The sequence below is a fragment of the Podarcis cretensis genome, assembly GCF_951804945.1.
Source record: "Podarcis cretensis genome assembly, chromosome: 3".
NCBI lineage: Eukaryota > Metazoa > Chordata > Lepidosauria > Squamata > Lacertidae > Podarcis > Podarcis cretensis.
Window position 1 is genome coordinate 126,192,358 of NC_137172.1, and position 21,208 is coordinate 126,213,565.

Sequence of the window (21,208 nt, forward strand, 5' to 3'; positions counted from 1 at the left end):
TATTTTGGCTACAGGGGTCATGGGACTGAATGAAACAGTAAACAACGTTACTGAAAATGGAAGGGACTTGACTCAAGTCTTTGTCTTTGAACCAAAAGCCCCTGTAGCGGAAACAAAAGACTTTGCAGCTGAGCAGGGAAAGAAATTTGACAAATTTGAGAAAGTGGAACAAGTGGAAGAGAAACATGAGGATCTGGAGGGAAAGGAAGGAGGAGTTATAATGTTGCAGAAGGCTAAGGAAGGCCAGAGGCCTGACAGGAAGGTCATAAAGGAAAATAAGAATTGGATGATCAAGATTTGGCTTGAATTGGAGAATGAAGAATGGAGAGACCTATCTAGATGGAGACCTAAAGACTTATGGATTACAAATTCGATTAAGATGGAAGTTCGAGCGTTTGGGACATTTAAATTCAGGATTTCTTTTAAACATGGAGGTTTGGCCGGAAGAAATATCGACTTTTTTGGGACTGCGCTCCTCCGAGATTTGGGGTCTAATATAAAGGACTATCCAAAGAACCGGCAAAGAGGAACTGAGAGAGATTTAAAAGCCTCCAATGTGAGATCGCCAGGCTGATAGCAGATGGACTGATGGACATTGGTTTGGGGATCGAAACCGGGAAAGGGAGGGTGGGGTTTGATGAATCCAAAGGTTGTGTAAATATTTTCTTTTTGATATTTCTTATTTTGTATTCTTGGTTTGGTATTAGTATAAAATTGGGAAATTCGTGGAAGGGAATTTGGGTCGACCTTGGAAAAAGGGTTTAAGTAGAAGGACTGAGGTAAATAAGCTAAAATCTGTTACTAAAAGGATTTAAATATAACAATGAAATAAGGTAAAAATTGGGGATAAGAACTTGTTGAACTAATATTTGGAATTGGAATACAAGAAGGGGAGGCGAGGGGAAGTCGTGGGAAATAAGGTATAAGAAAATAAGGACTGAAAGTATACTTGTTTTGTGTGTTTTTTCTGTCTTTTTGTTTACTTGTCTTATTTGAAACCTCAATAAATATTATGTTTTTTTTAAAAAAAGAAGAGGGTTCCTCTGCTTTCCTTACCACTTGAGGGTTGCTGTAGCGAAGGGGGTGGTCTTCCAAGTGTTTGGGGCCTAAGTCATTTAGGGCTTTAAACCCCAACATGAACATTTTGAATTGGGCCTGGAAAGAAACTCCAATTCCAATTAAACTTTTTATTGTGCTAGCCTTAGGGCATGGCATTATTCAGAAGAAGAACAAAAAGAAAAAACAAGAAATAAAGAACAACAATAACCATAAAAATCATCGGACACAGACATACAATAAAACCACGGTCACAGCTACTAAAATTATTTGTTGCATTAAATAGAATAGAATAGAATAGCAGAATATTCTCAGGTATGATGTGCAAATTAAATATCCGAATCCCCTTTGCAGTTGACTGCTATTTTGTCTAGTTCCTTCTTTCTGATCTTCTTAGTTGCCAGCACATAAAGTAACAAAGTTGTCGGTGTCGCTCAGAAGCCATTTCCCCCTTTCCCCCCTATTCAAATGTTTTCCATTCGTAAACAGGGGTTTTATAAATCGGTCTCTTAGGTCTATATACCATATTTTTCGCTCTATAGGACGCACCGGACCATAGGGGGAGAACAGGGGGAATTTTTTTTTTCTTGTTCACCCCCTCTAAAACAAGGTGCATTCAAGGTGCATTCACCCAAAGCCTACGGAGCGCAGCAGGAATTCCCGCTGCGCTCTGGAGGCTTCAGGCGGCTACCTTGGAAGCCTGGAGAGCGAGAGGGGTCAGTGCATACTGACCCCTCTCGCTCTCCAGGCTTCAGTGAAGGCAACCCGAAGCCCCTGGAGCACGGCAGGAGTTTCCGCTGGACTCCGAAGGCTTCAGGTTCCTTTCGACCTGCTCTTTGGGGCTGGCGGGGGGAAGCACTGCTTTCCCCCACCGCCAGCTTCAAAGATCCCTGAAGCTTTTGGAGCGCAGCGCGAGGTCCTGCTACGCTCCAAAGCCTTCAGGGATAGCTTTGCGCAGCCATCCCCAAGCTAGAAGAGCAAAACGGAGCCCTCCGTCTCGCTGTTCTGGCTTGGGGACAGCCTTTCTAGCCTCTGCAGGGCAGCAGGGTGAAGGCATCCCACTGCCCTGCAGAGGCTTTGTGCAGCCATACCCAAGCTAGAAGAGCAAGACGGAGCACTCCGTCTTGCTGTTCTGGCTTGGGAACAGCCTTTCTAGCCTCTGCAGGGCAGCCATCCCCAAGCTAGAACAGCGAGACGCAGCGCTCCGCGGCGCTCCGTCTCCCTGTTTTGGCTTTCGGCTTAGCCGTGCAGCCTGCATTAGCTCTATAGGACGCACACACATTTCCCCTTAATTTTTGGAGGGGGAAAAGTGTGTCCTATAGAGCGAAAAATACGGTATAACAGGCACTGCAATAAATAATAGCACGCAGGGTTGTCCACACAGACAGAGTCTCTCTTTGTAATGTACTTTGCTGTACCGTCCATCCAACACTGCCGAGGGCATCAATTGGAATCGTAGTTCTGTAAAAGCAATTCTTAGTACAGCAAGTGGGAGCTTTGTCAGGTATCTGGCTTGGGCATGCTCTGTTTTGATAAGTGGGAACCATGGTGAGCTCTTGGTAGAAGCAATCATGGTTAGATCCCTTTCTGCATCAGACCTAAAGAGACAATCTTTTAAGTGCCTCTTATCCATCTTCATGGTCACCTGAAGATCTTGTAATTGATATTGGGACAAGAGACGTTGGATGCCAGCCTTCCAGCATTTGGTCTGTTCCTGTTCTATGTAAGACATAGCAGGAAATCTCTTCTCCAAAAGAGATTGAAGTCTTTTCACATAATTTAGGCACAGACAATCAATTCTAGCCTGTATTGTTGTCACATCAGCTTCAGCACGAAGAAGAGCAGCTGGGATCCCGTCGGGGAGCGAGAGCACTTTCCTGAGGAATTTGTTCTGCACTATTTCTAAGCTTTGTTAGCCTTTGGGTCCATGCCCCATATCGCTATTCCATAGAGCATCTGGGAAACCACTTCGCTGGCAATGATTTTCAACACAGGTTCTAGTAACTGGCACTCACCATTAATGCCCCACAAGATTTCTGCTCTTTGAGTTTCGTAGCCTCAATGTGCCCCTTCCCCTTCTCTCAGTGAAGAGAACTCCCAGATATCTGAAGGAGCATGTTTGCTTCAGATTCTGCTGATCCATTTTCCATTTGAATCTGGGACTACGCTTCCCAAAGACCATAATTTTGGTCTTGGGGTAATTCACGACAAGGTCTTCCCACTTGCAATACATGCTAAACGCTGTAAGCAGATTGTTAAGACCTAATCAGGAGAGTGATAGGAGCACCACATCATCGACATACAGCAGACAATATATTTCCCTATTGCTAATTGATGGGGCAGGGGATTGCGCCAGTGCTAGGTGTGGCACCATATCATTTATGTAAAATTTGAAGGGTGTGTGAGCCAATATACAGCCTTGTTTCACACCTTTTGATGTCTTGAATGCTTCCAACAGACCTCCCTTTAAACCCACTCTGACTCGTGCTTTGGTGCCGCAATACAATTCATGAATTAATAATAATAGTTGTAAGTCTATACTGGCATTTGAGAGTTTCTCCCACAGTCTATTACGGTTGATTGAGTCAAAAGCAGCAGATAGGTCAATGAAGGCAGTGAACAGATTATGTTTGTTTTGATTGGTGTATTTGTTGATAATAGGAGAGTGTAAAACGCTGGTCAGTGGTACTATATCCAGCTTTGAACCCTGCTTGTTCCTCATATAGGGTGTTATTTTCACTAAGCTAGACTGTTAGTTTGGTGGAAAGAAACTGAAAACCACTGAAGCTGTTTGGGCTATGTGAGATCTAAACGGCACCTCAGGTAGTAACCTGACTGGTGGATTTTGAAGCAATTGAAGTTTTCAAATTTTCAAATTGTCTTCAAGGGCAGTCATTTCTATCCAAAAAGGACCATATATAGTGAACCATCCACTGTGATCACCTGAACTTCCAGCACTGATGATGTACCCAGGAGCACCTCCAAGCTGTGGACCTGCTTCTTCCAGGGAAGGGCCATCCTGTCTTGAAGAGGCTGTCTCCCCACCTCCTAGAGATGAGAACTTGGGACAGACAAAACCCATCATCTCCTCCAAGCACCAGTCTGACACCTCAGTCACTTCTCCCTGTTTAGGTGGAAGAAAGAATTAAGAGCTGGGTCTGGGTGTCATCTGCATATTGATGGCACTTCACTTCAGATCTCCTGGTGAATATTTTCAGTGGCTTTGTATATATGTTAAATAGCATGTGGAACAACCTGGAACCCTGTGGGACACTACAAGACAACTCCCATGGTGATGAATTGTAGCCTTCTATGACTACTTTCAATGCCTGGCATCTGCAGGGAGGGCTGGAATAAAACCCTGCCTAAAATCCTGGGGAGCCTCTGCCAGTCAGTGTAGACTATCCTGAGCTAGATGGACCAATAGTCTGACTCAGTATAAGGTAGCATCCTATGGAGTCCTTCAGAAAGCACAAAACAGTGTACAAGGTACCAGTATATGAACAGGCAAGGAGGAGTGAGGTCCTGCATTCTCAAAAAAGAGTTGTTGAAAGGGGGAAGAAAATGAATCAGAGATACATGAAATGGAAATGGAGGATACCTAGAGGCTTCAGACCAAATCAATGAAAAGCTGGAAGGACTGGATGATCACAGAATCATAGAATTGTAGACTTGGAAGGGACCACAAGGGATCTTGCCCAATGTGGGGCTCAAACCAAAAATCCTGAGATTAAGAGGCTCATGTTCTGCCAACTGGACTACTTAAAAATTGGCATGGAATAGCTTAATTGAAGAAAACAGATGCTGAAATGGAAATGCCTTCCATACAAGGATTTGGAGGAGGAGAAGATAAAATCACAAATGATGAAATGGATAATTATCTGGATATTACATTGATGGAGTTGAGATAATAATAAAAAAAAGCTTTGGGAAAACTTCAGTTTTTCAGTTCTAGCAGAAAGAATTTATTTTGCATATGATTTGGAGCAAATTCAGAGAATGCTGCTACTAAATTTATGGAAAAAAGATTGGAAAAAATGAAAATGGAAGGTCCTAGAAGAGGAGATCAGGATATTATCATAAATACAACAGGAAATGGAAAAACAAGAAGAAATGGAATTTGAACATACAAAACTGGGTGTGAACTAAAGGATGTACAATAATAATAAATATGGAATATTAGCCCAATATGTGACCACAGTGGAGAGATTTTTAAATGGACATGGATGGGAGAATTTATTTACTCAATATGGAGTAATGGTGGTGGGAATTAATGGAGATAAAGTTAAAAGAAAACATGTGATTGACATTTACCAATTGGACTTTGCTTCAGAAATAGAAATGAATGATTCTGAGACACCTTGACTTTAAAAAAAAAATACAGTGGTACGTCTGGTTAAGAACTTAATTCGTTCTGGAGGTCGGTTCTTAACCTGAAACTGTTCTTAACCTGAGGTACTACTTTAGCTAATGGGGCCTCCCGCTGCTGCTGCACAATTTCTGTTCTCATCCTGAAGTAAAGTTCTTAACCCGAGGTACTACTTCCAGGTTAGCGGAGTCTGTAACCTGATGCACCACTATATTGTTTAACAGAAAGTGGAGAAGATGGATGTAAGCATGAACTGAATGTTTTAAACAATCCTTTTTCATGTACCTGGCAGATGGAAAATTGGAAATTATTTCTTTGTACCTTTTTCTAATGTTTCTTTTTCTTCTGTCTTTTTATCTCTTATATTTTATTTTTCTTTCTTTCTTTTTCTTTGTCTCTCTTCTTTGTTTTCAATCTTTTCACTTCTTCCTTTGGAGTCCTATGTCAGGTGCCTTTATTAAAGTTCAGAAATTGTATACTCATGGGGGTGGGAGATGGTTGATGGAGGACCCTGGGTGAGAGACAGGAAAATGTTGGTCTCCCAGGTGAGAGGCTGGGAGAAGAAAGGAAAGAGCCCAGGTGAGAGCTGGGAGGAGCTAGTTACTATCTTCTGTGGGGATAAGAATTACTTTTAGAGAAGACTCCGTATTTTTTTATCCTTATTTGTACTTTTTTAGTTACTATTTTATTGTATTATGAAAAAGTTAAATAAAAATCTCATATAAAAAAATAAAAGACTTGGGGGAAAATAAAAATAGGTTACTCCTACTTGAATTCTGCTTTTTTAAATGATGTTATTCTTGCTTTCAGATTGAGACTGTTGCTTCAGAGAAGTAGCTATATTATTTCTCCAGTTCTTACCCCTTTGCACAGCTAATAGGCTCTTTACACTATTATTCTCATTTGCAAGTCAACTCACTAGTTCCTAGAGGACTTCCCTTGACGTATGCCATGTAGACCAGAGTCTCTCAGTTCTGCTTTAGCCAGACCGGGCTCCAGCTGCCCTCTGACCTGGCCAGTGAAGGCTGTTCCTTGTTTCGGTCAGAAGTGAGCTATTATTTATCTCTTCACACAGTTAAAACTTCCCCTCTCGGCAATGTATATAACTAAATTTAAATTTTAAAAATTATTTTTTCTCCCAGAATGTAACCATTTCTTCATAGCAGCTGGCACAAGCCAGACAAGGTGGTCTCTCCCATTGGAGAAGAATTTGAGCAAGTGATCTTGTGTCTTCCGGAGGGAGGGACCACCTCCAGGTTAAGGAAAGCCTTGGTAGCACCTCAGAGAACAAAAATGCACAGGTAAAAAAAGTCCATTTCCAAGAACTTCTATTCATGTGTAGTGTCAGGGAACTGCCATCAGAGCAGGTGGTGGAAGGGCTCAAGGAGGTTAGGAGAGACTTAACAGCAGAGGAAGGAACCAGCAGGGGGAGAGAAGGAGCTCCGAGGGAAAGGGAGTCGGAAAAAGGGCTCTGGGACACTTCCAGCGAAAACAGTGAGGAGGTTTCAGGACCTCCTATAGGGACACCCACACCTCGCCGGAAACTGTCACGCCGAGAGTCCAGAAGACGCGTTTCCGTTAAGGAGCTTTTATGTTGGAAGAGATTCCGCAAACGCCCACTGTCGGATTCTGCCAGCGACTAAGGGAGCCATGCTTAAGGGCTCCGCTAAAGACAGAGTTTTGCTAAGCTGAGCAAACCCTGAGGGACTAAGCTTTTTACGCATAAGCAGCTCATCATCCCATCACATGTAGCTATGATAATATTTTCAGCTTTATACTCAGTTATACCTCTGGTTGCGAACGTGATCCGTGCGGGAGGCATGTTCGCAACCCGCAGCGTTCGCAGCCTGAAGTGCTGCATCTATTCATGCGTGTGATGCGATTTGGCGCATCTGCGCATGTGTGTGATGTGATTTTGCGTTTCTGTGCATGCGCGAGCACCGAAACCCGCAAGTAACCCATTCCGGTACTTCCGGGTTCGACGTGTTCCGCGACCTGAAAATGCGCAACCTGCAGCATTTGTAACCCAAGGTATGCCTGTATAGGGAAGCAACTTAAAACATTAGTTGCTGGTGCTCTTGGGGGGAAAGAACCAATGTAAAACGTCAGAAAGCTTATTTGGAAAAAGAATCAAAATGACTATGTGCTAGTAATAGTGTAACAGTATACCAGTATGGTAAAAACGTTATTCTACGCTGGGTGCGGAAGGATCCTATGCATGTTTGTTCAGAAACAAGTCTTGCTGTATTTAGTGGGGCTTACTTCCTAGTACGTATGTTTAGGATTTCAACCTGAGTTACTTTTCTCTTCTTCCTCTTTCATCCATTAAATGTAGGAGAGTATATTATTGAGATAATGTTACTCATTATGAAAAGCAACTGAGTGATAACATAGCAAATTAACAAGCATGTATCTTTTTAATGCATTACAAGGACCCAAAGGTGAAGCTGGACGCGTCATTTCTCTGCCTGGTTCTCCAGGAGCAGATGGTATTCCTGGCCCCCCTGGAATTCAGGGCATCCAAGGTAGTTTATCTCATATTAATGTGGAGAATTGTTCTGTAGCTCTCCCATTCCACCCAAATTCTCTTGTTTGTGTTAGAACCAGTGCTTTTTTTCTGAAAATGTGTTTTGGGGGACTCTCACTTTGACTCAAGAAAATCACAATTTTATAGTTCAGATTGGGGGGAAATAAATACAGTAAATGGACAAAAGTGCAAAGATTCACAAAATGTTCAGGGGTATGCGTACCCCTGTGTACCCCCTCCCAAAAAAGCACTGGTTAGAACTAAACATGAGTCATTTTGTTTTTAACTGCACAGGTGACAAAGGAGATCCAGGGATCCCAGGAAGGCCTGGCCTGCCTGGTGAAAAAGGCCAGACAGGTCCACCAGGAATAGGGTTTCCTGGCTCGCCAGGGCTCCCAGGTATGTTGTGCTTTATTTTGTGGTTGTAAGAGAAGGCGTAATCTGATAGGCAGCCTATAAATAATAAAATAAAAATTAAATACTGTAAAACGTTATTTGTAGTAAAACATTGTTGATCGTTTAACAACTGGAGAGCACCAAGTGTTCTACCTCTGCTTCTTGAGAGTGGTGTAGATCTAGGAAATCCTGCTATGTAGGAAAAGGTATGACTAAAACTGTGATTCTGGAACAAATAACAGAATAAATGATGTGAGGAGGGAACTGTAGCCGAAAAAGAGGTGGTAAAGGAACACTTAGATAGTTTAAAAGAAATCAAGTCTCCGTGGCCTGATGAACTGCATCTAAAGGTACTAAAAGAACTTGCAGATTTAATCTCAGGGCCTCTGTCTATAATCTTTGAGAATTCTTGGAGAACAAGGTGAGGCATCTGCAGATCAGTGGTGGGCAAATGATGTCCCCATATTCAAAAAGAGGAAAACATAAAACCCAAGTGATTACCGACTGGCGACCTTATTGATACCAGGAAAGGTCCTAGAAAAGGAATACTGTGATTACAAAGACCCAGCATGGGTTTCTCAAAAACAAGTCATGCCAGATGAATCTCATTCCCCCACCCCCCTCTTTTTATGAATGATGATCAAGAGTCTGGAAACCAAGCCTTATGAGGAGCTTGAGGGAGTTTAGCCTGGAATAGAGGAGACTGAGAGGAAATATGATAGCCATATTCAAACATCTGTAGGACTGTCACATGCAAGAGGGAGCAAGCTTATTTTCTCCTGCTCCAGGACACAAACCAATGGATTCAAGTCATAAGAAATGAGATCCCAACTAAACATTAGGAAGAACTTTCTGATGGTAAGAGCTGTCAGACAGTGTAACAGACTCCCTCAGAAGGTGGTGGATTTGCAAGAGTGGATGGCTTCTCCAACTGGAGGCTTTAGGCAGGGTTCCATGAAAGTATTGCCGTCTCTTCCAGAGGGAGGAGCCATCCTGCTCTCCAGATCTTCCCTGCCTCTGATTGTGTAGGTTGGGTCCCCTATTCTCTGCAGAACCTAATACTTTTTAGAGTGGATTCTGGTTGTTTTGTTTGCTTCAAATCCTCTGCCTGTAGTTGTTGTCTCTGTTGTCCTGTGTAATAATAATAAGTAGAGGAGGTAAGAGCAGAAGAGGAGATCCCTTCCCTGTTTCCCATTGTTGAAAAGAAAAGAGCAAAGTTTCTTACCGTTTGTCCTTGTTTTTTCTTCTTTTTCATATTTACATTTTATATTTGGCCCCTTTTTGCCAGCACGAGGATTTTTTAAGCTGCATTGCAGCTGGGACTGACAGGATTGTGTTGCAGCAAAGCTTGCTGCTCAGTTTCCCTGTCAGAAGTGTTCGTTTCACTGATTGTTTCCCCCTTTGTATGAAAGCCAACAGTCTTTGTTGAACAGGAGAAAGAAGTGGCTCAGGTCACAGTCTCTGCATAGGATTGAAGGAAAGAGATCCGTCTTGCCAGCAAAGCTCATTTCTTCTCCTAGTCAGTTCAGTGATCTTAGCTAACGTGTCTACCACTGTTGCAGACACCCAGTGAAGCAACAGGCTTACTGAGGGAGAGTGATGCAATGGTTGTTCCTTTGACAGGAAAGGCCATTTTCCACGTTTTTTAGTGGGAGAGACATCTGTGATAAGCTATATAAAGATATATAAGGAAGGCACCTTTGTGGAAGAGCATTCCACAAACGGGGAGCCACTGCAGAAAAGGCCCGTTCTTGTGTTGCCACGCTCTGGCCCTCACGTGGCGGAGGCACACAAAAAGAGGCTTCAGATGATGAACACTGAGTCCAGAACAATTTGAGCCATTTCAGGCTTTATAGGTCAAAACCAGCACTTTGATTGGGCCCAGAAGCTAATTGGCAGCCAGTACAGTTGGGCCAGGATTGGTATAATATGCTCAAACTGTCTTGCCATGGTGAGCAACCTGGCCGCCGAGTTCTGCTCCAGCTGAAGTTTCTGAACTATCGTTAGTGGCAGCCCCACATATAACACATTACAGTAATGCAGCCTAAAGGTTATCAAAGCCTAGACAACAGAAGTTAGGATATCCCTGTTCAGATAGGGGTGCAGCTGGGCCACCAGCCGAACATGCCAACAAGGCCACCTGAGCCTCAAGCGACAGCAAAGGATCCAGGAGGACCTCCAAGCTTCAGAGGGAGCGTGACCCCCTCAAGAGCAGGCCACCTTCCAGCAATCTGGTCTGGGGAAGCACCCACCAACAGTGTCTCTGTCTTATCTGGATTGCAACATCACTTTTTTGGCTCTCATCCAGTCCATTACCGAGGCAAGACATCAGTCCATTATTGTGATGTATGAATGTAGCCAAAGAGTGTGGGTTAGCTTTGGTCGCACCCTCCACTAGTATGCAGCCCTGGCAGATTGCTCTTCTAGGCGGGGGGTGGGGGGTGGGGAAGGGTCCCCGTCCCTGTCTTTAAAAAGGAGCATGTTGATGTAGAAGCAATAGGTACTCCGTCAGATACCAAGCACCCTCTCTATTTTATTATTTATTTAATAGAATTTATACACTGCTTGATTATAAAAAAAACAACTTGAAATGGTTTACAAAAGATAAAACAGTAAAAGCAATAAATATTTACAACCCTACTTTAAAAAATACAAGTTAAAATACTAAAACAGATTAAAACTACTGCTTTCAAATCCAGTCATTCCCTGTATTTTTAAAAATTGGGTTTCTAACATAACTGTGTATTGAGCCATATTATCATATCTTTGTAGGTTTTCCTGGTCAGTCAGGCCCACCAGGTGTAACTGGAGAAAAGGGAGAACCCGGTTCTCCAGGGTTACCAGGTGCACAAGGGTCACACGGACAAAAGGTATTTACTAAGAGCTTCATCTAACTTCTACCAATTATAGCTGCAGGTACTAGCAGTCATGGAGGTTCAGACGTTGGCCATCCTCTGTAGAGACTCCAGGAAGGCATTGCTAATGCATGGCTTGACATTCTCCCCTGGATTATTCAGGCATACTTTGTGTTTCTCCGGACAGTGGGGGTGTCATCTGACACCAGCTCTATCTCATTCGGGCAGAGTTGGAGCTCTTCCATTTCATGCACAATTGTATTTTTCCTTTTTCTTTTTTGGCAGGGACTTTGCGGCTAGAGGGCAGGAAGGAAGCTGTTTTTTTATTTGATTTCTTATCCACTCTTCACCATGAGGTCCAAGGGCGGGTTAAAACAATTTTTTAAAATACTATATTAAAATCACTTATGACAACTTTAAGTCAAGAGAGCAGGGCGAGTTCACACACACATATAGTGCCAAAGGTGAGAGGACATCACCACATGTCAAAAGCTACATAAGGAAGGTGCCAGACACACGTCTCTAGGGAGGAAGTTCCACAGCTTAGGGACTCCTACTAATAATGCCATCTCCTGGGCCACCACCCCTGAACTTCCTCTAGTGTGGAACTACCAAGAGGGCACCTTCTTCTCAATTTTTTCTGTTTAATTTCTGAACCTTTCTTGCTATCTCCATTAGCCTCTTCTGCTGACATGATGCATCTTCTCCCATCCTATGTGAAATGTTTATTCCTTCCAAATCAATTCTTCATCCCCCTCACAAAACTGTATGAGAACTTTCTTCTGCTGGCACCTTGGTTCTGTGATATTACAAAGTTCAATATTATTCTATAACATCACAGTAGATTAACCAGTGATGTGGGAATGGCATAAAGTTTTTACTTTTTAGCTTATTAGACATATTTATCATTAGCATTTGATTTTTTTATTAATACACAAAAAAAGAAAACACCAGTTACACCATTACCAAATGAAAAACAAGTAGAAATCATAATAAAAGAACTAAAAAACACAAAATGTTAAAGTGAAAAATAATCTTTTAACTATAAGCCGGACCTCCCATCTACTTCTTAATTCAATTACACATAACTTGCTGCCAATATAAACTGTCATCATATTTTAACTAATTCTTAATTTGTCTTAGGTCTCACATCATTCTTAAGGCTACTACTGAAATTATTCAAATGCAACGGAATTCAGGCTACTGTAAACACATTCAAATATATTTTAAAGACTTCCCATTTTGATACAAATGTCTGTTTTGGTTTATTCTTTATTTTTCAGATAAGCTGTCTAGTTCCACATATTCAGTCAGTTTTTGCATCCATTCTTGCGTAGATGGAAGTTTATCAGATTTCCAATTTGCAGCAATTAGAACTCTTACTGCAACCATGGCATATAAAAATATATCCTTTTTTTTTTAATAAAAAAAAGGAGTGTCCAAACCTGTAATTCCCAGAAGATAAGCTTCTGGTTTTCTATCAAAGGAGATGTTTAACATTCTTTGCAATTCTAAGTGGATGTCTTCCCAAAACGCCTTAATTTTCTTTGCAGTGCCTGGTTTGTCTCCACATCTCTTTTTTTATATATGATATTTATTAAAGTTTCAAGAAAATTACAAAAATGAGAAAAGGAAGAAAAAAGCAAAAAATACCGAAAACAGAAAAAAAAACAATTAAAAACATTTCAATCTTTCCATGTCTTATCTTTCATTTACTTATTTCCCTGACCTCCTCACACCTCCCTCTTTTGTATTCTAGTTCAACAGTTGTTTCAGCAATTATCTTTTTGCAATTATCTTAATGCTTTATCGTAATATATTATAACTTTACATTTTTTACATGTTAACAATCCGTTTTTACATATCTCTTAATAAGATTATTGCTAAAACCACTTCGCTTCATTCCAACCTCCCTCTAACATTCCTTAATTTTACAATGTTTCTGTAAATAGACTTTAAATTTCTTCCAATCTTCTTCTACCGACTCTTCTCCCTGGTCTCGGATTCTGCCAGTCATTTCTGCCAGTTCCATGTACTCCATCGCCTTCATCTGCCATTCTTCCAGGGTGGGTAGATCTTGTGTCTTCCAATACTTCGCGATGAGTATTCTTGCTGCTGTTGTTGCATACATAAAAAAAGTTCTATCCTTCTTTGGCACCAATTGGCCGACCATGCCCAGGAGAAAGGCCTCTGGTTTTTTCAAGAAACTATATTTAAATACCTTTTTCATTTCGTTATAGATCATCTCCCAGAAAGCCTTAATCCTTGGGCACGTCCACCAAAGGTGAAAGAATGTACCTTCATTTTCTTTACATTTCCAACATTTATTGTCGGGCAAATGATATATTTTTGCAAGCTTGACTGGTGTCATGTACCACCTGTATATCATTTTCATAATATTCTCTCTTAAGGCATTACATGCCGTGAATTTCATACCTGTGGTCCATAACTGTTCCCAGTCAGTAAACATAATGTTGTGTCCAACATCTTGTGCCCATTTTATCATAGCAGATTTCACCATTTCATCCTGAGTATTCCATTTCAACAGCAAGTTGTACATTCTTGACAAGTTCTTAGTTTTAGGATCCAACAGTTCTGTTTCCAATTTTGATTTTTCCACCTGGAAGCCAATTTTCTTGTCCAATTTGTAAGCCTCCATTATTTGATAATAATGAAGCCAATCTCGCACTTTATTTTTAAATTTTTCAAAACTCTGCAATTTTAATCTATCTCCCTCTTGTTCCAGGATCTCCCAATATTTCGGCCATTTGGCCTCCATATTGGACTTTTTCAAAGCCTTTGCTTCCATCGGTGATAGCCACCTTGGGGTTTTATTTTCAAGTCATCTTTATATCTTATCCAGACATTGAACAATGCTCTCCTGACAATATGGTTTTTAAATGCTTTATGCGCTTTGACCTTATCATACCACAAATATGCATGCCACCCAAATACATTATTGAAACAGTCGAAATCCAAAATGTCTGTGTTTTCAAGAAGCAGCCATTCTTTCAGCCAGCAAAATGCTGCTGATTCATAATAAAGTTTAAGGTCTGGCAGGGCAAATCCACCTCTTTCTTTTGCGTTGGTTAGTATTTTAAATTTTATTGTGGGCTTCTTGCCCTGCCAGACAAATCTAGAAATATCCCTCTGCCACTTCTTGAAGCAGTCCATTTTGTCTAAAATTTGCAATGATTGAAACAAAAACAACATTCTTGGCAATACATTCATTTTTATAGCAGCAATACGACCTGGTTTTTCTCCACATCTCCAGCAGTCGCTTAGGACACTCTTATACATCTTAGAAAGTTTCCAGGGCATTAAATATCATTGATATTGCATTTTTTTAAAAATTCTCTCTTAGGGTACAACAAGCTGTGAACTTCGAATTATTTTTCCAGAAATTTCCCGTTGGGACATAGTTATTGCATACCCGAAGTCTTGCGACCACTTGACCATGGTCGCTGTACTTTTAGAGAGGGCTTTGCTTTTGGAATTTACTAGCTCAAATCTTGAAATTTACTAGCTCAAATCTTAAAATTTCTGCTGCAAAACCCTTTTGTTTATCAGATTTAAATTTCTCAAATATTTGATGGTATTGTAACCAATTGGAAATATACTCTCTTAGTTCCTCAAAGCTTTTTAGTTTTATTTGGTTGTCTTCTTTCTTTAAGAGTATTTTATATGTAGGCCAGATTTCTCCTTTTCACTGCAGAGGCTTCTGTTAGAGATGTCCACCATGGGACTTTGGGTTCTAACAAATTTCCTGATCATATGATCTGTAAAATTTCTATGTATTTTGGCTGTCCCATAAATTAGGTATGCGTGCCATCCCCATCGATTATCAAAACCCTCCAAGTCCAGGAGGTCTGGGTCTTGCAAAATACACCACTCCTTTAACCAAGTGGTGGGTGGCGTGGGTGGCGCTGTGGGTAAAACCTCAGCACCTAGGACTTGCCGATCGCATGGTCTGCGGTTCGAATCCCCGCGGCGGGGTGAGCTCTCGTCGTTCAGTCCCAGCTCCTGCCCACCTAGCAGTTCAAAAGCACCCCCGGGGGAGAGGGGAAAAAAAAAAAGCACCCCCAGGTGCAAGTAGATAAATAGGTACCTATAATGAATGTATGGGGGTTGCTCGTGCGTAAGTTGCCACCACACCTGGCTAGGTAGCCTGGTTAAACCTTTCCTGACTGGACAGCCCTTCACTTCATGGCTGTTCAGTCGCTAGCAGAATCCGTCAGTGGGCGTTTCTTAAACTTCTTCCAGCACAAAAGCTCTTTGACGCCAAGTCTACGCCTACTTTCCCTGCACGGAAGTCTTCTGCGCAGGGTGGGTGTGGGCAGAGGAGGACCTGTGCTCTCCCCGCTGGTCTCCAGCGAAGAGTCCTGGAGACCCCTCTCCGATTCCCCCAACCGCCCCCCTTTATCCCTGGTGTTACGCTGATTTCCTTCCCCAGCCGATGAGTTCCCTCTCTCCCTGCTTGGCCCTTCTCCGGCATCGCTTGGGAGCCCTGCCTCCACTTCTGGCTCCGATGTCAGTTCCCTGACAGTACCGCTTTATAGCGGAAAGGTAAACGACGTTTCTGTGTGCTGCTCTGGTGCCGCTTCGCCAGAGCAGCTTCGTCACGCTGGCCACGTGACCCGGAAGTGTCTGCGGACAGCGCTGGCTCCCGGCCTCTAGAGTGAGATGAGCGCACAACCCTAGAGTCTGTCAAGACTGGCCTGTACGGACAGGGGTACCTTTACCTTAACCAAGTGAAGCAGGCTGCCTCATAGTATAATTTCAGATCGGTTAGGGAAAAGCCTCCTCTGTCCTTTATATCAATTAAAATTAGGCGTTTGATTCTGGGTCTTCTCCCTTCCCATAAAAACTTGGAGATCTCATTTTGTCATGTCTTGAGGCAGCCTGCTTCACCCAGTATTAGGATCATTTGAAATAAAAATATTAATTTGGTGAGGACATTCATCTTTATAGTGGAAATCCCCAGAAATGAAAGCTTCAGCCTACTCCAGGTTTCAAGGTGTGAATTTTTTGTGTGTGGTTTTTTTTAATGTTCAACCAAGTTTTTGTATAGTTATCCTGGAATAGGTTTATATTTTGGGGGGTGATCCAAATGCCCAAGTACTTTGCTTTTTGGCATATTAGCATTTGAATTAAATGTTGCTGTAAGATCCCCTAAATAATATTTATTGATTTATATTCGTATGCTGCTAATTCATAAAGAATATACACACACACACACACACACAGGTATGTTGCACGTTGACTTCTTTAGGCATATACATGCAAATTACATGCATTTAATTTGCAGTTTCAACTTTACATGCATATGACTGCCTGGCACAAATGAAACACATGGAAAGCTTAAAAGCTTTTACTCCAGGTTTTCCTGGTGCCAAAAGAGCTTTTAAACTCTCCACCTTGCTTACTGACTCTGGGAGACTCTTCTGAGATGTCAGATGGCCCCTTGCTTGTGGTGGGGTAAGAACCGTTGGGTGTTCCATTTGGGGTGACAATATACCATTTTGGCTTTACATGCTATGCCTGGAACATGACCCCCTGTGCAAGTTGTGAGTCGACAATAAAACAACATAAAAACAATACAAAATAGTAATTCAAAACAAGAAAGTTTTAAAAAGCTGCATAAGCTTGTCAGCATAAAAAGGTTTTAAAGAGACATCTGAAAGTCAGTAACAAGGATGCCTGCTGAATCTTTGATGGAAGAGTTTTCCACTGCATAGAAATGGCTAGACTAGATGCTCAGCTTCTAGCTGAATAAAGTCAAGCCTCTGTAAAGGGGGGACAAGTAGCAGTGCTCCACTGGATTATCTCAGTAATCGAGCCAAGATATAACTCTTGTCAGGCCGTAAGGTATCATGCACCCAAGTCATTTGGGACTTTACACAAGAAACATGGACCTGGCTCAGTAAAATATAGCCAGACGGTGTAAATGTTTAGCAGAGGTCACTGCTTAATTGTAAAAAGAGAGAGAAAACCCTCAAAGTGGTTTACAAAAATATGTTGATGGAATTTACCCCCATCATGCAGCCTCACAGCTGCATTCTGCACTAGGTGGAGCTTCCAGAGCAGGCCCAAGGGCAGCCCCACATAGAGCACATTGCAGTAATCCATTGTCATGGATAGCCATGCCTGGACTGCAGCGGCTAGGTTATCCCAATTCAGATTCATCTATAGGTGGCATACAAAATGGGGCTGGTAAATGTAGTCCTAGGTCACTTGGGCCTCTAATGACAAAGATGGACCTCCCCACAAGTTGTGTCCCTGTTCTTTAAGAAGTGCAATCCCATCTGGAATCACCTGCCCACAGAGCTTCCATCTTCTCAGGATTCAGACTCAGTTTGTTGTCTCTCATCCACCACTGTAAAATAGCAGTAGAGACTAAATAGTGCCCTGCATAACCCCACAGAACAAGTGCCATGGAGCCAAAGAATACTCTCCTCTTGCTACTCACTGGACTCAACCATGCAAGGAGGAACTGTGCCTCCAGTGCCCTTCCTACACACCACTTGATCCAGGACACCATGGTCTATGGTATTAAAGACAGATTGTGTAAGAATCCTCTCTGGATTGCAGTGTTGTCCTTATTTGTTGATGGGATGCTTGCTTTCATTTTATTAACGTCTGATTATTCTAATACGTTAAGGGTGAACCTGGATTAGGTCTCCCAGGCCCTAAAGGTTTTCCTGGTCCACAAGGACGAGATGGCCTTCCTGGATCAAAAGGTGATCGAGGCTTACCTGGCATACCAGGAGAAAAAGGATTTCCAGGTGTGACTGGCCAGCCAGGATCCCATGGTAAGCTTTTTGCCATTACTAGCTAAATTGTTATGATGCAGGGTTTCCCCCCTGTGTCAATAATTCACATTAGGTGACATTTATGGCCAAACATAACCTGGGTGGCCTTATACCTCATTTATTTCCCACATTACTCTCAATCTTTCCTTGTTATCTCTCCTTTCTTCACTTCAGGGAAGTCTTTTCTCCCATTTGATTTTCAAAATACAACAATGGAAGCACCATGTTGGCCCTATACAATAGATTTACTCAGTTGTAGGTTCCATTAAATTAAAAGGGACTCCCAAATAAATGTTTGTAAGGTTTTAGTGTTAGTGACACTGAGGGTATATGGAGTATTGTAAATCACTTGGGATACCTCATGGGAAGCATTTCATAAATGAAATAAATAATTCACTCATTCATTCTACAAAGAGTTGTTGCTGACATTCGTCTATCTCAAGATACAATGGAGTGCATCTCTGGGGTGAAGTCAAACTGCTGGAAAAGCACCTACTGTGGCTGCAGAGACCGGTAGCTCCTGCATTGTTTTTGCTGTGTTTGCAGTATGAAAGTAACCTCCCTTGGGTGCAAGCCTGGTCAGTGTATATGGAGGACCTGAGTGTATGGAGATCTTGGTCTCACTGCTGTGGTCCAAAGGAAAGCAGAGCAAGGTGTTTGGTACCAGCTTGGCTGCAGAAGTTGCCAGGATGAGGTGCCATCCAACCACCTTAGGGGCTCTACTACAGATTTGTGTAGGGCTTACTCCTTAACCGTTTCTTCTCCTGAAAAGCAGCAGGTAAAGAGTCAAAGGCAAATAATCTTTTTAATTAGTAATAATTAGTATCTAAAGAAGTGTGCATGCACACAAAAGCTCATACCAATAACAAACTTAGTTGTTCTCTAAGGTGCTATTGGAAGGAATTTTTTTATTTTGTTTCGACTACAGCAGACCAACATGGCTACCTACCTGTAACTAGTAATACCCAAGTTAACTTGCTACCACTGTTTGATTTTCCACTTAGGTGACCCTGGTCCTTCTGGAATACCAGGTCTACAGGGCTCCCCCGGTTTACCAGGAATAGGCCCTCCTGGCCCTCCTGGGGTTCCAGGACAATCTGGTCCTCCGGGACCAATAGGTAAATTGTTCCTTTTGTATTTGTTCCCTTTCCATTTATGTTTGTAAGATGTACAGTGTAACATACATTTAAACAAAATACATTCATTTGGATGTGCACTGTGCAATTCTCTTTAAGGAACTGTGTGTATATTTATGTTTCTGAGTTTTGTCAGCAATCAGAATAAAACTGCAGGATGATTGATTTTAGAATGTTTATGTACTCCTCCTATGAGGGTAAGTCGCATTGAACAATGTGCAGCTTATGTCTGAGTAGACATGCATGGAGTTATAGTATTGCAGTAGTCCTTAGCCCTCTGGAATTGACCTCCACAGTCACTTACGGACTCACTGTTCATGGAAAACTATCTTACTTGGCCAGAAATGATCGCCGAAGAAATTCAGTGGAAACTGTGTACAGGGTTGCAGTCTTAGTATTCTTCTAAAACAATACATTCAAATTTGACAGAAGATTTCATTTAGGAAAAGTCAAGTTTTGTTTCATTATTATTTCTTGAATAATGAAAGTTTGTACAATTTTTATGTATTTTTTTGCAATAATTGTTGCATTATAAGGTTCTTAACTTTCATCAGTAACCTGACATGAATAGTAGCAGGAGAACAAAAATGAATAGGGTAGAACGATTAATCCAAATGCAAGGATTCCCCCATCCACATTTTTGAGCCATGTGTCCTTTGTTCTTACTTGTGTTGGACATTTTATTATCAAGAGCCACTTTGTATCATTTTCTCTTTATTACTGCAGGACCTCCAGGAAGCAAAGGGGAAAGAGGCTACCCGGGTGTTCCTGGGCTAGACATGCCAGGGTCCAAAGGAGATAAAGGTAGCCCAGGATCTCCGGGGCTGCCAGGATTACAAGGGCTGCCAGGCCTGCCTGGCCCACAAGGACAAGAAGGGCGCCCTGGTGCCCCAGGTACACATTCTTCCTTCCTTCCAGTGACTATTTATTGTCTGTCATATTATCCTCTCTTTTACAGAGTGAAACATGTGGTTCTATAAGGAGTATCATGAGAAAGAAGGAAATGGAACTCTGTACTTTTTCTCCTTTGTTTAGAGCACTTTCATTTCAAAAATACAAAGGGATACAAAGTACTGAGTATCTTGATTATGCTTGAAAAAGAAATGCATGCCTGACAAAAAAAAATCCACGAAAAACAAAGAGCAATTAGGATGTTGTCAAAGGGTTTCAGAGTGAAGTGCCCTTGAAATTTTAAGCTGTTTTCAAGAGATGTACATTCACAGTAGTCCATTTTACACTGGCTACTTCCCTGACCCTGCTTATGTAATTCATAAATATGAGTGGGGAAAACCTTGCATTTATGCCTATTCTTTGTAGCTACTTTCTACATTTCTGATCTAAAGCAGACATCCTAGAACCTGAATGTCATGTAAGAAGTGGCAAATTCAGTAAAAACTTCACATCCCAATGGAACTATAAGCACACTCAGCATCCCATACAAATGAAAAATTATACAAAGTTCAAACAAATCATATTTTCAATTATATTGGTTCATTCTGTTGATTGAATAGTTTATATCCTGCCATTCAATGCTCCAGTCATTTAAAACAATAAGTAAGCATATGGTTTTAATCTAGATAAAGAAAATAAAACTATTCAAAATACAATTTAACCCAATAAATACCGTATTTTTCGCCCTATAGGACACACTTTTTCCCCTTCAAAAATGAAGGGGAAATGTGTGTGCGTCCTATGGGGCGAATGCAGGCTTTCACTGAAGCCTGGAGAGCGAGAGGGGTCGGTGCGCACCGACCCCTCTCGCCCTCCAGGCTTCAGGAAGCTATCTGCAAGCCTTGCGAGCCCGGCGGGAGTTCCCGCAGGCTCGCAAGGCTTGCGGGCGGCAGCATGCAGCCCGAAGCACGGGGCACCCTCCGGAGGACGCCCCGTGCTTTGCGCAGGTGTCTGCAAGCCTTGCGCACCCGGGGGGAGTTCCCCCTGGGCACACAAGGCTTGCGGGCAACAGCCTGTTCTGGGGTCGGGGAAAGCTCGGACTTCCCCCGCCCCCAGCTCCCAGCCCTGCAAGCAAGCTCCGGGAGCCATGGCAAAGCTGCACGCAA

The 21,208-nt window shown here is 42.2% G+C and overlaps 1 protein-coding gene and 1 long non-coding RNA gene across 3 annotated transcripts in view; one reads left to right on the forward strand and one right to left on the reverse strand.

Annotated features, from left to right (window-relative positions):
• Nucleotides 1–21,208, forward strand: part of COL4A1 (collagen type IV alpha 1 chain) — a 191,070-nt gene that overhangs the window by 104,147 nt on the left and 65,715 nt on the right. For both annotated transcript variants that reach the window (XM_079971031.1, XM_079971030.1), the window contains exons 27-32: nucleotides 7,858–7,950; nucleotides 8,247–8,351; nucleotides 11,121–11,218; nucleotides 17,865–18,015; nucleotides 19,020–19,133; nucleotides 19,878–20,045. In XM_079971031.1, the coding sequence (XP_079827157.1) occupies nucleotides 7,858–7,950; nucleotides 8,247–8,351; nucleotides 11,121–11,218; nucleotides 17,865–18,015; nucleotides 19,020–19,133; nucleotides 19,878–20,045 (729 nt within the window). The remainder of the gene's footprint in view (nucleotides 1–7,857; nucleotides 7,951–8,246; nucleotides 8,352–11,120; nucleotides 11,219–17,864; nucleotides 18,016–19,019; nucleotides 19,134–19,877; nucleotides 20,046–21,208) is intronic.
• LOC307213267 lies at nucleotides 12,633–15,253 on the reverse strand. Its single transcript, XR_013837460.1, has 2 exons — nucleotides 14,452–15,253; nucleotides 12,633–12,778 (listed from the first exon to the last, which is right to left on the reverse strand). It is a non-coding gene; the product is annotated as an uncharacterized lncRNA (long non-coding RNA).